The sequence below is a fragment of the Gadus chalcogrammus genome, chromosome 7, assembly GCF_026213295.1.
Source record: "Gadus chalcogrammus isolate NIFS_2021 chromosome 7, NIFS_Gcha_1.0, whole genome shotgun sequence".
NCBI classification, from domain to species: domain Eukaryota; kingdom Metazoa; phylum Chordata; class Actinopteri; order Gadiformes; family Gadidae; genus Gadus; species Gadus chalcogrammus.
This window is the reverse complement of record NC_079418.1, coordinates 5,006,746-5,022,105: the sequence shown is the minus strand read 5'-3', so window position 1 is coordinate 5,022,105 and position 15,360 is coordinate 5,006,746. Positions and strand designations below refer to the sequence as shown.

The following is a 15,360-nucleotide window of genomic DNA, read 5'->3' as shown; positions in this document are numbered from 1 at the left end:
GTTCTTATCTTTATTTATCCGACAGAAAAGAGGAAAAAACCCACCTCACTCATCGCGTCGATAAAGAACTTTTTTTTTTACGACCCAGCAAAAAAGAGACACCAAAAGCGTTGGATCGAATCCCCGTGAAATCAACGCTTTTGACCTGCCGTTCTCGTCGGAAATGAAGACGAGAACCCTTTATTGTGTTATAATTATTATTACAATACTATATGCAAAATATGACAGACCAAAAGCACTTATTGTGAATTTTATTTTCTTGTCTTGTTACTTATAGACCTGAATTGCATCCTTGTCCAATAGGTGGCGCTCTTGAATAATGTCTGTAGAGCGTGGTGTGGGGAGGGGGGTCTTGACCTTGGTATGGTAACCGTTTTGTATTTATTTAGAATGAGATCGTATTTACTTAACGGTTGCTAAGTTATACTTTATGTCCAATAGGGGGCGCTCTCGAATAATGTTCAGGATCGGAACGAGCCCAGCAAAAAAAAGGTATAAAAAAAAAAAAAATGAAATTTTATCGGTTTTAAGTTATTTTCTCGGCCTAGGAAGGGTCTAGAAGCATAATTCATGCAGATTCAGGATCGGAACGAGCCCAGCAAAAAAAGGGTTAAAAAAAAACAAAAACAAAAAATTTATGAATTTTCAAATTTCAAATTTGAAAAAAAAAAAAGAATATATATGAATGTCCAAAAAAATGCACCACAGACCACCACCAAACGACTCAAAATGGCCTAAAACGTGATCCTAGACACTTTCTGTGGGGATTCCACACTTTTCACCAATTTTCACAAAATGTTCACAACATTTTCCAAGTATTTTTACATTGGGGTCAACGGCAGCTATGTGAAGGAAGTGAGCTACAACTCCAAAAATTCCCACACATGTAGAAGGAGTCGATTCCTACGTTGGACGATTTGCGGTTGCTGAGAAACGGAAAGCTTCGATGGACAGATGGCGCAAAAGATAACGTGGCTGAGAAACGTTCTTATCTTTATTTATCCGACAGAAAAGAGGAAAAAACCCACCTCACTCATCGCGTCGATAAAGAACTTTTTTTTTTACGACCCAGCAAAAAAGAGACACCAAAAGCGTTGGATCGAATCCCCGTGAAATCAACGCTTTTGACCTGCCGTTCTCGTCGGAAATGAAGACGAGAACCCTTTATTGTGTTATAATTATTATTACAATACTATATGCAAAATATGACAGACCAAAAGCACTTATTGTGAATTTTATTTTCTTGTCTTGTTACTTATAGACCTGAATTGCATCCTTGTCCAATAGGTGGCGCTCTTGAATAATGTCTGTAGAGCGTGGTGTGGGGAGGGGGGTCTTGACCTTGGTATGGTAACCGTTTTGTATTTATTTAGAATGAGATCGTATTTACTTAACGGTTGCTAAGTTATACTTTATGTCCAATAGGGGGCGCTCTCGAATAATGTTCAGGATCGGAACGAGCCCAGCAAAAAAAAGGTATAAAAAAAAAAAAAATGAAATTTTATCGGTTTTAAGTTATTTTCTCGGCCTAGGAAGGGTCTAGAAGCATAATTCATGCAGATTCAGGATCGGAACGAGCCCAGCAAAAAAAGGGTTAAAAAAAACAAAAACAAAAAATTTATGAATTTTCAAATTTCAAATTTGAAAAAAAAAAAAGAATATATATGAATGTCCAAAAAAATGCACCACAGACCACCACCAAACGACTCAAAATGGCCTAAAACGTGATCCTAGACACTTTCTGTGGGGATTCCACACTTTTCACCAATTTTCACAAAATGTTCACAACATTTTCCAAGTATTTTTACATTGGGGTCAACGGCAGCTATGTGAAGGAAGTGAGCTACAACTCCAAAAATTCCCACACATGTAGAAGGAGTCGATTCCTACGTTGGACGATTTGCGGTTGCTGAGAAACGGAAAGCTTCGATGGACAGATGGCGCAAAAGATAACGTGGCTGAGAAACGTTCTTATCTTTATTTATCCGACAGAAAAGAGGAAAAAACCCACCTCACTCATCGCGTCGATAAAGAACTTTTTTTTTTACGACCCAGCAAAAAAGAGACACCAAAAGCGTTGGATCGAATCCCCGTGAAATCAACGCTTTTGACCTGCCGTTCTCGTCGGAAATGAAGACGAGAACCCTTTATTGTGTTATAATTATTATTACAATACTATATGCAAAATATGACAGACCAAAAGCACTTATTGTGAATTTTATTTTCTTGTCTTGTTACTTATAGACCTGAATTGCATCCTTGTCCAATAGGTGGCGCTCTTGAATAATGTCTGTAGAGCGTGGTGTGGGGAGGGGGGTCTTGACCTTGGTATGGTAACCGTTTTGTATTTATTTAGAATGAGATCGTATTTACTTAACGGTTGCTAAGTTATACTTTATGTCCAATAGGGGGCGCTCTCGAATAATGTTCAGGATCGGAACGAGCCCAGCAAAAAAAAGGTATAAAAAAAAAAAAATGAAATTTTATCGGTTTTAAGTTATTTTCTCGGCCTAGGAAGGGTCTAGAAGCATAATTCCTGCAGATTCAGGATCGGAACGAGCCCAGCAAAAAAAAGGTTAAAAAAAACAAAAAAAATGCAATTTTATCGGTTTTAAGTTATTTTCTCGGCCTAGGAAGGGTCTAGAAGCATAATTCCTGCAGATTCAGGATCGGAACGAGCCCAGCAAAAAAAAGGTTAAAAAAAACAAAAAAACAAAAAAAAATGCAATTTTATCGGTTTTAAGTTATTTTCTCGGCCTAGGAAGGGTCTAGAAGCATAATTCATGCAGATTCAGGATCGGAACGAGCCCAGCAAAAAAAGGGTTAAAAAAAACTAAAACAAAAAATTAATGAATTTTCAAATTTCAAATTTGAAAAAAAAAAAAGAATATATATGAATGTCCAAAAAAATGCACCACAGACCACCACCAAACGACTCAAAATGGCCTAAAACGTGATCCTAGACACTTTCTGTGGGGATTCCACACTTTTCACCAATTTTCACAAAATGTTCACAACATTTTCCAAGTATTTTTACATTGGGGTCAACGGCAGCTATGTGAAGGAAGTGAGCTACAACTCCAAAGATTCCCACACATGTAGAAGGAGCCTGGAAAACCTTCCACACCAATTTTCTTCAAAAGAAAATATTGGTAACACCCCTTTTTCCCGCGTTTAGTGAAAAACTTCAAATGCGATTTTCTATACCAAACAAGCCACCAGGTGGCCAGAACTTGGCACAGACTTAGCCCTGATCCATAGCTACCACTCCATAGGGTTTATATTCCCACGCCTCTCTCCCTGTTCCCATGGCAACGCTTTTAGGTGTTTTCCAATGTTAAAAAATGTTGCCACTAGGGGCGCCAAATTCCCTTCTGCTTCATATTTACCGTACCAAAATGAACCTTTAAATGGGGGGGGTCAATGGCAGCTATACGAAGGAAGTTGGCTAGAACTCCGAAACTTTGAATTAAAACTTAAAAGATAGAACGCTTCACGAATTTGCGTGTCATCCTTGCGCCACCGGAATGTTGTTGTGCTCTACACCTGTGTTTCACTTGTTTCACTTGCTCTCCCGCCCTCCCCCGCCCTGGCGGAAAAACCACTCCTGTCTGATTGGTCTGTTTCATTTACTGGGCCAAAACCACGCATGGTTTGATTGGACTGTTTCATTTGCGTCCTGAGACGTGATTGGCTGCCGGCGGGGAGCGCAAGTTATCATAAACTCCTCCAGCCGAAAGATTTTCATTACTTTGACAGTTTTCAACCGTCACTAGTTTTCCGTTCACTACCATCACGTAAGTAAATGACTACAATCGTGGAAACTGCATTAAAGTGTGAATAGACGACTCGGTTATATGCTATAGACCATAGTGTGTATGTGGTATAAAGGCTGGGACGAATTTCGAATTATAAATAAGTAAAACGAATTGTTGAAAGTACGGAGCTTCCCTCTTCCCATTCAAACGCATTGCGCGACGGTTAGGTTAGCCTTCTCAACGAGTGCTGCTGGTAAATCTTGAAAAATGCATAAAAATGCGAACAGACGACTCGGTTATATTCTATAGACCATAGTGTGTATGTGGTATAAAGGCTGGGACGAATTTCGAATTATAAATAAGTAAAACGAATTGTTGAAAGTACGGAGCTTCCCTCTTCCCATTCAAACGCATTGCGCGACGGTTAGCCTTCTCAACGTCGAGTGCTTCTGGTAAATCGTGAAAAATGCATAAAAATGCGAACAGACGACTCGGTTATATTCTATAGACCATAGTGTGTATGGGGTATAAAGGCTGGGACGAATTTCGAATTATAAATATGTAAAACGAATTGTTGAAAGTACGGAGCTTCGCGCTTCCCATTCAAACGCATTGCGTGACGGTTAGCCTTCTCAACGTCGAGTGCTTCTGGTAAATCGTGAAAAATGCATAAAAATGCGAACAGACGACTCGGTTATATTCTATAGACCATAGTGTGTATGGGGTATAAATGATGGGACGAATTTCGAATTATAAATATGTAAAACGAATTGTTGAAAGTACGGAGCTTCGCGCTTCCCATTCATACGTATGGGGAGTGCTGCTTGTAAATCGTGAAAAATGCATTGGTGTAATTGTGATATAAAGGCTGGTCTAAATGTGAAATTATTAATGTGTGATTTCGGTGTTTGAAATGCAACCGCGATTTGCATAGGAGAGGTGTTAATAGTGGGGGGAGAGCAACAGGTCACTCTCAGGCTAAACCTAATGGCCTCTTGACATTAACGTTGACAGTATTAACCTAACACCCCTGATGGTTAAAGGCCTCTTTTTGTATATTGGGTAAAAAAAACTCTAATTTGCCGAAATTGAGCGATAGTTTATACAATTAAGAATAAACAACGGTGGGCCTCTTCATGACTAATTTATATATATTTTTAATTCAATAATGTAATTGTTATTATGTATTTATTTTTACAAACCTTCTGCCCCCCCCCCCCCAGGTACTTGGTGTGCTTAGCACTCTGCCTTTCATGCGTATAGGGAGCGGCGGGCCTGCCTAATGGGCTGATCTCCTGACATTAACATTGTTATCAACATTGTTATCTTAACACCCAATTAGTACATTGTAATACACTTCACTGACTTGTTTTGTTTCTTCTTGTCTTTCAGAAAATGTCTTTTGCTCCCCTTTTCCGGTTCGAACCCTCTTCCTCCGAGCTCACCCTTCGCCCCTCTGATGCCGCTGACGCAGTGGCAAGCAAACGCCAGGCCTCTACCACTGGGTCTCAGGTGAAGAGGGGTGATGTGGTTCGAGCCGAGGCGAGGGCCAGAGCCCTGCAGAAGGGTGGCATGTCGGGCGAGTTTGTGCTGGCGGAGAGCGAGGTGCAGTTTGGCCTGTACCGCGGCCAAACTTTCCAGTGGCTGCTGGGAAATGCGGTGGGGTACGCCGTCACCATCTTGGTGTCCCACCAGATGGAGAGAGAGGGAGGAGACACCAGCAAGTCGCCCCTCATGGAGAACAAGGACGCCCTCGCCTCCTACGCCGGGCTGTTCCCACCCATGGTGACGGCCGTCGCCAGGCGTAGGTTGTGCGAGGGCTCCGGGTCTTCCAGGGGGCTGGACGACGCGCTGGTGGGGTTCGGGGTGCATTCACACCGGACCTACAAGTCCCTGTATGGCGCGCGGGACCAAGAGAGTCGAACGTAAGTAGTGTGTGTGTGTGTGTGTGTGTTGATTTTATGTGTGTGTGTGTGTGTGTGTGTGTGTGTGTGTGTGTGTGTGTGTGTGTGCTGATTTTGTGTGTTTTTTCTTTGCTCTACTACAGCTATGTGGCTTGGGTCAGGACGCAGAAGGTGGGAGCTACTGCGTCAAGGATGGGGACCCTGAAGCAGTATGTGCTGGCCCGGGACGCTGAGCCCACAGCAGCACCGGAGCCAGGACATGTCCTCCCACGGCCAGGTAACTGCACCGTCTACAAAACAGCCTGGGAGGTGCTTTTAACAACACACCAGTGCTTCATCAGTTCATGTTGTCGTCTCGTTGTCGTTCTTTGCAGGTGTCTCCTACTCTGACCCGACCGACGCCGAACTGCTCGCCGCTGCCAACGAGGTCGACCCTCCCAGTGAGTATACGTTTTGATGTGAATACACTTGTACCGCACGTGTAACGTACCTCCCTAACGCTCATATGGGTTGTCAGGCACGTCCAGGGACGCCCCGCCGGCCGCGGCCCCGCTGGAAGGACCAGCACCAGGTCCAGGACCAGGACCGATGGCCACGAGGCCTGCCTCCGGCAAAGAGGTTTGTATAATGTGTGTGTGTGTGTGTGTGTGTGTGTGTGTGTGTGTGTGTGTGTGTGTGTGTGTGTGTGTGTGTGTGTGTGTGTGTGTGTGTGTGTGTGTGTGTGTGTGTATGATGTGTGTGTGTGTGTATGATGTGTGTGTGTATGTGTGCCTGTCTGCTGAACATTCACACCCGCTAACTGTGTGTGTCTGCTGCGTGTGTGTTTCAGCTGCTTCCCCTCAGCTGGAGGAAGACGCTGCCTGAGGAGCAGCAGGAGTGGGTGGGCCGGGCGCTGTTCCGCAGGGACCCCAGCAGCGGGAAGGCTGTGCTCACCACACCGCCCCGACTGTGGTGGTACCCGCCAGGCGCCCGGCTCCTCTACACTCAGCCCCCCGCCACTGCCCACTCCTTCTTCCAGCGCCCCTTCTTCCTCTGGCTTCCGTACCGGATGTGGGCGTACCACCTCAAGTGCCCCGCCGATGGGGGTAAGCTGATGGGCGCTGGCCTATACAAGACCGTGCGGAGGGTCTTGGACAGGAGCGGGTGGTATTACATGGCCACAGAGTGCCTTCAGTGCCCCTCCTGCGGCAAGAAGGTGGCGGGCTGGTCCCAGGACATCCTGGAGCAGCTGGACGTTGCTCACCGCGAGCAATTCCCGGCCGTTCTTACCTACAAGTATGTCACTTTTAGTCATTCTGCGTTTACCCAGCGTTTTGTCGCTCGTGGTTAACTACGGTTAACTGTCTGTGTCTCTGTTTCCAGGTTGTCCTGCGACAGGGCGGTGATAGCCATGCTCAAGGAGCGCACCTTGGGCAACGGCGTCTCTCGCCTCCGTGCCTCCCTGGTGGAGCAGCACTCCAGGGACTGGATGCAGCGCTCCATCGCCTACCTGTCTGTGCTCCGCAAGCTGAGGGGACCCGGAGCGGCCCGGAAGGACGACGTGTCCCTGCCGACCTTCGTCAAGGTGCCCGGGCTCACCTGGTTTGGTCGGGTGTACGTGCTGGAGGCCGTGACCAGGCTGGACGAGACCAAGGCCAGGGTGACGTCGATCTTCGGCGACATCCTAAAGATGGACTCCACCAAGAAGGTGAGGTTTCTCTCTCCGTGTGCCGTCGCCTCGTATGACGTCTGTGTGCCGTCCGTCCGTCCGTGTGTCTAAACGTGTGTTTGTGTCTTGCAGATCGCCAAAAAGCTCGCGGGCGCCGCCGCCGGGTCTGCCGCCTGGATGACCAACGTTGGCAACGAGTACGGGCAGGTGCTCGTGTCCGTTCTCACCTCGGCCGAGGGGGAGGGACTTACCAACATGGCGGTCGGCCTCATGCGGCGGTACCGCGAAGCCGGGAAGGCCCCTCCGAGGGTCCTGTATGTGGACCGGGACTGCTGTGCCGCCGTGGGCAATTCTGCCACGCACGGCATGTACCACGAGTGGCAAGAGCTGGTGGTGCGGCTGGACGTGTGGCACCTCATGCGGCGCTTCGCGAGGGGCGTCACCACCGACAGCCACCAGCTCTACGGCCTCTTCATGGCCAGGCTGTCCTTCGCCATCTTTGAGTGGGACGGCGAGGACGTGCGGCGCCTGAAGGAGGCCAAGCAGTCCTCGGAGGGGAGGGACGCCCAGGTCACGCTGTCACGCCAAGGAGCTGGCTCGCCACTGTTGCCGCCGTACGAGGGGTGCGGCGGAGACGGAGCGGCTCATCCAGGAGGTGCTGGACGCCTTCTGGCATGTGACGGACACCATGGGCGTCCCTTGATCGACCGCGCCCGCATGGAGGACATCTGGGGCACGCAGCGCCGCCACCTCGACTGCGTCCAGGACCCAGAGGGGGTGGAGCTGTACACCAAGACGGGAGAGATCACCAAGGGTGGTGTGAGGCTCCCCGTCTTCCGGTGCGCTCGCGGCTCCACCTCCCTCGAGTCCTTCCACCTGCACCAGTGCCGCTTCGTTCCGGGTAAAGCTATTTCCACCGCGTTGACAAAGTTCTGCTTGTTTGTTTTCCTTTTTCACTAACTCTTCTCCCCCTCGTGTTTTATGTACAGGTACCACCTCGAGTGACGTCCACTATCAGGTGTACCTGCTGGAGGGCCTGGCTCGGTGGAACGAGGACCGCGGCAGGGCGGCAGTCGAGGGAGGACCGCGAGCGGCGCTGCGGTGCTACAGCGCCCGGCTGCAGCACAGCTTCAACGAGCTGGCCTCTGAGGTCAACGGGGTCCAGCCGGTCGACGACTTCACCCAGCCCAGAGAGTACACAGGTACATGGAGATTAGCGACAGAGAGTGTTTGCTGCGGCTGTTCTTGTGGCATCTGCTAATGTGTGTGTGTGTGTGTGTGTGTGTGTGTGTGTGTGTGTGTGTGTGTGTGTGTGTGTGTGTGTGTCTCTCTCTGCAGGGGAACTCTTAGGGGTGGAGTACTTGTACTCCCAGTCGGGCGCTGTGCTGCAGCCGGATCCCGAACCTCTGGATGGGGCAGAGGAGGAGGAAGAGGCCGCCGCCGATGACGGCTTCGAGGAGGAGGAGGAGCACCCGGAGGAGGAGCCAGAGGAGATCCGTCTCCTGGCACACCACAGCGCCCTGCTCCAGGAGCCCTGCGGTGTGCTCCAGGTCGATGCCACCTTGGGATCGCCCCTTTCCGAGGTGGAGGAGGAGATGGAGATGGAGGAGGAGGAGGAGGAAGTGAGTGGCAGTCGCCTGTCCACATTTCATATCGGCCGCGGTGTTTGTGTGCGGCGTCTCATCGTGTGCCGTGTCTGTGCGTTTTTTTCAGGACGTCGTCGGGCCGGACGGTCAGCCCGGGTACCACCACGCGGTGGCCCTGGCCCACGGCCTCGTGGAGCTGCGTCACCACGCCTTCGTCACCGCCCGTCAGACCAGAGGCATCATCGCTCTCTGGGAGAGGCTGACGGAGCGGGACAAGGCCGCGGTGACCTTCACCCCCCGCCACCAGGACCGGCTGGCTAAAGGTCGGTTCAAGACCAGCAACCGCCACGGCCACATCCCGGGAGTGGACAGTGTGAAGCGGTAAGCAGTGCATTAACAATTTCCTTCAATCTTTTTTTTTTTAACAGCCCCCTATAATCAGTAACTAACACGCTCTCTCTCTCTCTCTCTCTCTCTCTCTCTCTCTCTCTCTCTCTCTCTCTACAGTGTCGTCGTGGGTAAGGGTGCGGGAGCGGCACAGTACCCAAGCCTCAGCAGGGTCGTCGAGGCCATCATGTTGGAGCTGTGCCGCGTCCACAGCGGCGACGCCAAGACCATCGCCGGGGCACGCCTCAACCGCTGGGGTGCCGTCATGAGGGACTACAAGTTGATCCAGGACAACGTGGTCAACTGTCCTGCCCTCATGGCGAGCACCCGCATCCAGCTGTACGACGTGAACCAGCGGACCCTGTCCATGTGGTAAGTCCATATACTTTGGCTCGCAGAACTGATGTGTGTGTGTGTGTGTGTGTGTGTGTGTGTGTGTGTGTGTGTGTGTGTTTGTCGTCGTGATTGATATCTTTGTCATAATTAACGCATTGTTTCTATTTCTTGAAAGGCAAAACACCAGGGAAAAAAAAATGATGAGGGACACCCTCTCCATCGCAGTCCCGGGGCCCAGCGCTCCCCAGACTGCAGCGGAGCCCCTGTCGGCCCCACGGACTCTTCTGCAGCAGCCCCAGCAGCCAGACCAGCCCCTCCTTGTGGTGAAGCAGCAGAGTGCCGCCGCCGCCGCCGCCGCCACCGCCACCGCCACCGCCCCCCCGGACCTCAGCCCGCTCTCAGCCGCGGCCACCGCTCCAGCCATTGCCGCTCCGGCCGTCGCCATTGCTGGAGCCATGTCCCGCACCACTGCCTGGAGGCACAGGGTCCTGGAGGAGAAGGAGCGCCGTGCCCGGGAGCTAGGGGTCTACCTCAAGCCCCCTAAAAAGGTCTCGGGCTTTACCTGCAGCCGCTGTGGCCAGCACAAGACCAGGGAGAACGGCCACAGCCGCTACAAGCGGGAGACCTTTTGCGCCCGGGCCGACGGGGGAACGGTGGAGCAGTGGCGCCGAGATCGGCTGGCCAGAGACCGCAAGGCCCCCCCCCCCCGCTGCCACCCTGACATTCTCTCCCCCCCCCCCCCCCCCCCCCCCCAGCAGCAGTGTGGAGCTGGCTGTGTAGAGGGACCACCAGCCATTGTAAATTATGTATATATATATATATAAACAGCCTACCGTTACCGAAAGACTCTGTGTCGTTTGTGTGGAAGAAAGAACGATTTTTGCTCAAATCACATCACAAAAAGAAAACACGCCTTAAAAGCTGGTTGAAAAAACACCATTCTTTATTAAACAATGTATAAATTAACAACACATAAAAGAGGGTTGCTAAAAGTCATTATTTTTTCCAGATCATGCATACGCATCCATTAATTTCTGCTACCTTTTTGGCTGTCCGAGTATTTTCCTTAAATCATGTCTTTAACTGCCACACACACAACACTTCAAACAGCATGATGGACACACACACATCAATCATGACAGTAGCAGTGGGAAATAGAACTGAAGCGCAGAGAGCCCCCCCCAACACCCTGAGCAGCGGGAGGAGAGGAGGGCGAAGGGCCCGGTGTCAGCCCCTGGAGAGGAACACAGCCCCGGCAGAGTGTGAGGCTGCTCCTCCCCGGGAACCCCCCTCCTGTGTTGTGCATGTTTTTAATTTAATAAATCTATTTGAATTACACACGCTTGTCCCTTCTTTTTACTTTAAGCAACAAGTCCACAATAACAATGATAACAAACGTTTTTAGTTTAATAATAAAAAAGCAATACATTAGAAACAGTGTAAAAGCGTCTCGAAATAAAGCCATTCTTTAAGAAACAATCACATTGAAAATAAAGCCTTTAATAAACACATTGAAAATAAAGCCATTCTTTAAGAAACAATCACATTGAAAATAAAGCCTTTAATAAACACATTGAAAATAAAGCCATTCTTTAAGAAACAAGCAATATTTTGAAAATAAAGCCGCTCTTTGATAAACAATCAATACATTGAAAATAACGCCATTCTTTAATAAGCAATCACATTGAAAATTAAAGCCTTCTTTGATAAACAATTGTGGCGACCCGGCGGCCCCAAACCCCTCAAGCCGGGCGGCCAGAGGGAGAGGCGGTGGATGGCGTATACCGCCGATGTCCACCAGCCGGAGCCCAAGAGGCCTCACCGACGGGAGTGACGAGACCCGCCCGGCCGGAGAGACAATTGCCCTGGACACCACCGTGGCTCACCGAGTCACACGTATGATTTCTGATTTTCCCCTTTATTTATAATAAATGAATATATAAATGAATTTATAATAAATGAATAAACGCCCTACCGGGCTTTTGAACGACTTGGCGTGTGTTGATTTCGGCGTGAGAAAGACGTTCCACACAATCGATACATTGAAAATAAAGCCGTTCTTTAACGAACAAGCAATACGTTGAAAATAAAGCCTCTCTTTGATAAACAAGCGACGCATTGCAATAACGGACACGGGTCGAATCAGACGAACGCTTGTTTATAACGGCACCGGTCCCTCGACATGGGCGTTTCCACCCGTGTCCCGACCCGACCCTGCGCGTTCCGTTGCGTTCCGATCGTTCCGATTTCGGCCTCTGCTCAAAGCAGACGGTGCGTTCCGATTTCGACCCCGAACCGTCGGTTCGACCGGTTGGACCGAACTTATTCTCGGTCCGAGGTGCCCGCGGGGGCCGAAAGGGGGCGCCAAAGCGGTCCGTCCCGCGGCTGTGCCGCGGGCCGGACCCCGATAGTGAAGAACGGTAACCTTCCTTTGCGCTATCTGTCCAGCGATGCTCTCTGTTTCTCAGCCAATCGGCAGCCGCAAATCTTCCCTCGACTTTCGCCCGCCCAATCAGCAACCCCGCATCCACTCGAGGGACCTCAGCTCGAGGGACTCCCCGCCCAATCAGCAACCCGCGTCAGCATCAGCATCAACTCGAGGAAAACCTTCCACGTGTGTCAGCCATTATCTCTGCATTCGATGATAAGGTAGGATGTGGCGATTAGCCTTGAAAACGAGAGCTGGTAAACCGTGAAAAATGCGTTAAAATGTTAGAGGACGACTCGGTTATATGCTATAGACCCTACTGTGTATGTGGTATAAAGGCTGAGACGAATTCCGAATTATAAATATGTTAAAATTAATGTTGAAATTACGCAGAGTCGCGATTTCCCATTGAAACGGATTGCGCGGCAGTTAGCCTTGAAAACGAGTACTGGTAAATCTTGAAAAATGCTTTAAAATGTGAGAGGACGACTCGGTATTATGCTATAGACCCTATTGTGTATGTGGTATAAATGCTGGGACGAATTTCTAATTATAAATATGTTAAAATTAATGTTGAAATTACGGAAAGTCGCGATTCCCATTGAAACGGATTGCGCGGGAGTTAGCCTTGAAAACGAGTACTGGTAAATCGTGAAAAATGCATTAAAATGTGAGAGGACGACTCGGTTATATGCTATAGAGCATAGTCTGTATGTGGTATAAAGGCTGGGACGAATTTCGAATTATAAATATGTTAAAATTAATGTTGAAATTACGGAGAGTCGCGATTCCCATTGAAACGGATTGCGCGGGCGGTTAGCATTCCAACCTGTCAAACCATCTGTTATCTTTCATGCAAGCATCCATGAACACAAAAGTCACTTTAAGGGAGTGAACTGTAATGCTCGTTTAATGCAATGCTCGTTTAATGCTGTGTCGTGTCATTTGTTGTCATTGTAGATGTCTTTTGCAAATTTAAAAATGACGCCGTCGCCGTCGCATCAGTTGGTCCTGCGGGCCTCTTCACCGCCGCCATGGGGCCACGCGGGCCCCAGGATCCCGCCAGGGCCAAGAAGCCGGGGGAGGTGGAGAAGGAGGCCCGAGCCCGCGTCGTCTCCGAGGGTGGTGACCCTGGGAACCCATGCTGGTGCTGGGCTGCCACAGCATCCAGCTGGGGAAGTACCAGGGTCAGACCTTCCGGTGGCTCCTGGAGAACGACGCGGGCTACACCTGTCACCTGGTCGCCAGTCACCAGTGGGAGCGGGAGACGAGTGCCTTGGACAGCCCGTTCATGGCCAACAAGGACAGCCTCGCCCGCTACTCCTGCGCCCACCCCGCTTTTGCTGAGCACCTCGAGTTCCGCCGGGCGCAGGAGGAGGCCCGGGCTCGCGCCACTCTGCCCGGGCGGGGGGGCGAGGCGCTTGTTGGCTTCGGGCAGTTCAAGGAGGACACCCTGAAGGACCTGTACGACTCCAAGGAGAAGGAGCGTCAGAAGTAAGTCATATTGTGGTGAAGGGCAGTGGAGACGGTGCTGTGACATGTTTATATTTAATATTTATATATAGTTGATTTTCGATCATTGTCTTGCAGCTACGTCAAGTGGCTACGGCGGAAGACCCCGCAGCCTGGGAGCTCCATGGACGTCGCCATAAAGTACATTCTGGGCCGAGACAAGGAGCGGTCGGCGGAGGCGGCTGCTACACCCCCTCCGCCCGCCAGCAGCAGCACCAGCAGCGGCCCCAGCACCACCACCAGCCAGGCCGCTGCTTCCACCGTGCTGCCGCCCCGCAAGCCGACCACTCCCAATTTCTCGGCCCTTGTGCGGGGGCGTCCGATGGGCCCCAGGGAGCTGCAGGCCCAGATCAGGAAACTGATTAACCCACCAGCACGGCCTGCAGCTCCAGGTCGGTAGCTCTTTCTTTCTCTTTCACACAACAGAGGTTGAGTGTATACGATTTACTAACCATTGCCCCCCCCCCCCCATAGCGGTGTCTTCCGTCAGAGACCAGCGCCCCTCGGTTCCGCCGCCCCCCACCACAGAGGTGACGGACGAGGAGCTGGTCCGGATGGTCACTGACGTAGAAATGGGTAACTGGCACCACACCGGACGTGTCGCACTGTAACATTGGCCTTGGATATCTATTCGTGAGTCAGTATGTTTGCATTAACTGTAACTTTTTCATTTGCTGGTCGCTAAAGCTGATGCCTGAAGGATAAAGGTAGGTTTATCAGGTGATGTAGCCGTCTTTGTAGGTGGTAGACGCGCCGTCCTCACTCACGTGGTGGTAATGTGGATTTGATTAAACTCCCAGTCTAGCAAACCTCGCCTTGTAACTAACAGTCGCCTTGTAGCACACCTCTTAACGGTCGCCTTGTAGCACTAAACCATTTTATCTAATCAACGGCATACTGCACGTCATGAATGCTCAGACTCACTTTGGCCCTTTCCCAATCCTTTGGTCTAAAGAAAATCTCAGCCCTAGCCCTGGCTGTTGCGCGTGCACGCACCGTGGAGCAATGTCCCAATACCGCTTTAAGGTAGCTTTAAGGGGTAAGGGGGAGGGCTAACATCCCCTCAAAATTGAGATTTTCGATGGGCACCCTCAAAGCGATTCAATTCTGACTTGCTCCCACAATACCTTGCGAGAAAACGGAAATCCAGAAATATCTAGACAAGATGGAGGACGAAAAGATGCGACAGGATTGGAAAACACAAATGTAAGTATTTCTCTGTAATTAACTAGTAATTATTTTATTAATTATACTCCTGCAGCCCGGCTGCGGGCTTCGAAGCCCGGCCAAGGACTCTCGGAAGATCGCGAAAGTCTGTGGCCGACTTTCGCGGAAGATCGCGAAAGTCCCCCGGCCGACTTTCAAGGGCCGCCCGACCCCGGTTCTCGGCCGGGCTGCAGCCCGTGATCGTGCTCTGCGGCCCGGCCGAGAGCCGGGGTCGGGCGGGCCCACTCTGCGGCCCGGCCGTCTGACTTTCGCAGGCCGCCCGACCCCGGTTCTCGGCCGGGCTGCAGCCCGTGATCGTGCTCTGCGGCCCGGCCGAGAGCCGGGGTCGGGCGGCCCCACTCTGCGGCCCGGCCGTCGGACTTTCGCAGGCCGCCCGACCCCGGTTCTCGGCCGGGCTGCAGCCCCTGATCGTGCTCTGCGGCCCGGCCGGGAGCCGGGGTCGGGCGGCCCACGGGGGTCCGACGGCCGGGCTGCAAGACCGGGCTGGATATCATGTCGTATGATATCCAGATCTTCATGTTCTAGTGACTCCAGGTTAAAAATAAGCTTTATACTAATAAATTATATTATATTA

The 15,360-nt window shown here is 50.7% G+C and overlaps 2 protein-coding genes across 2 annotated transcripts; both read left to right on the top strand.

Moving 5' to 3' along the window:
* The first annotated feature begins 3,516 nt into the window (after positions 1–3,516).
* Positions 3,517–10,885, top strand: LOC130385524 (uncharacterized). The gene is made up of 14 exons (XM_056594044.1): positions 3,517–3,797; positions 5,151–5,683; positions 5,806–5,939; positions 6,037–6,102; positions 6,180–6,280; positions 6,492–6,937; positions 7,025–7,349; positions 7,443–8,211; positions 8,300–8,512; positions 8,649–8,932; positions 9,024–9,277; positions 9,404–9,655; positions 9,795–10,314; positions 10,817–10,885. The coding sequence occupies exons 2-14, from the start codon at positions 5,154–5,156 to the stop codon at positions 10,883–10,885; spliced, it is 3,963 nt and encodes a 1,320-aa protein (XP_056450019.1). The 5' UTR covers positions 3,517–3,797; positions 5,151–5,153.
* A 2,303-nt stretch (positions 10,886–13,188) lies between these two features.
* On the top strand, positions 13,189–14,445 carry LOC130385523 (uncharacterized). Its single transcript, XM_056594043.1, has 3 exons — positions 13,189–13,541; positions 13,638–13,951; positions 14,034–14,445. The coding sequence occupies exons 1-3, from the start codon at positions 13,189–13,191 to the stop codon at positions 14,168–14,170; spliced, it is 804 nt and encodes a 267-aa protein (XP_056450018.1). The 3' UTR covers positions 14,171–14,445.
* Positions 14,446–15,360: the final 915 nt, after the last annotated feature.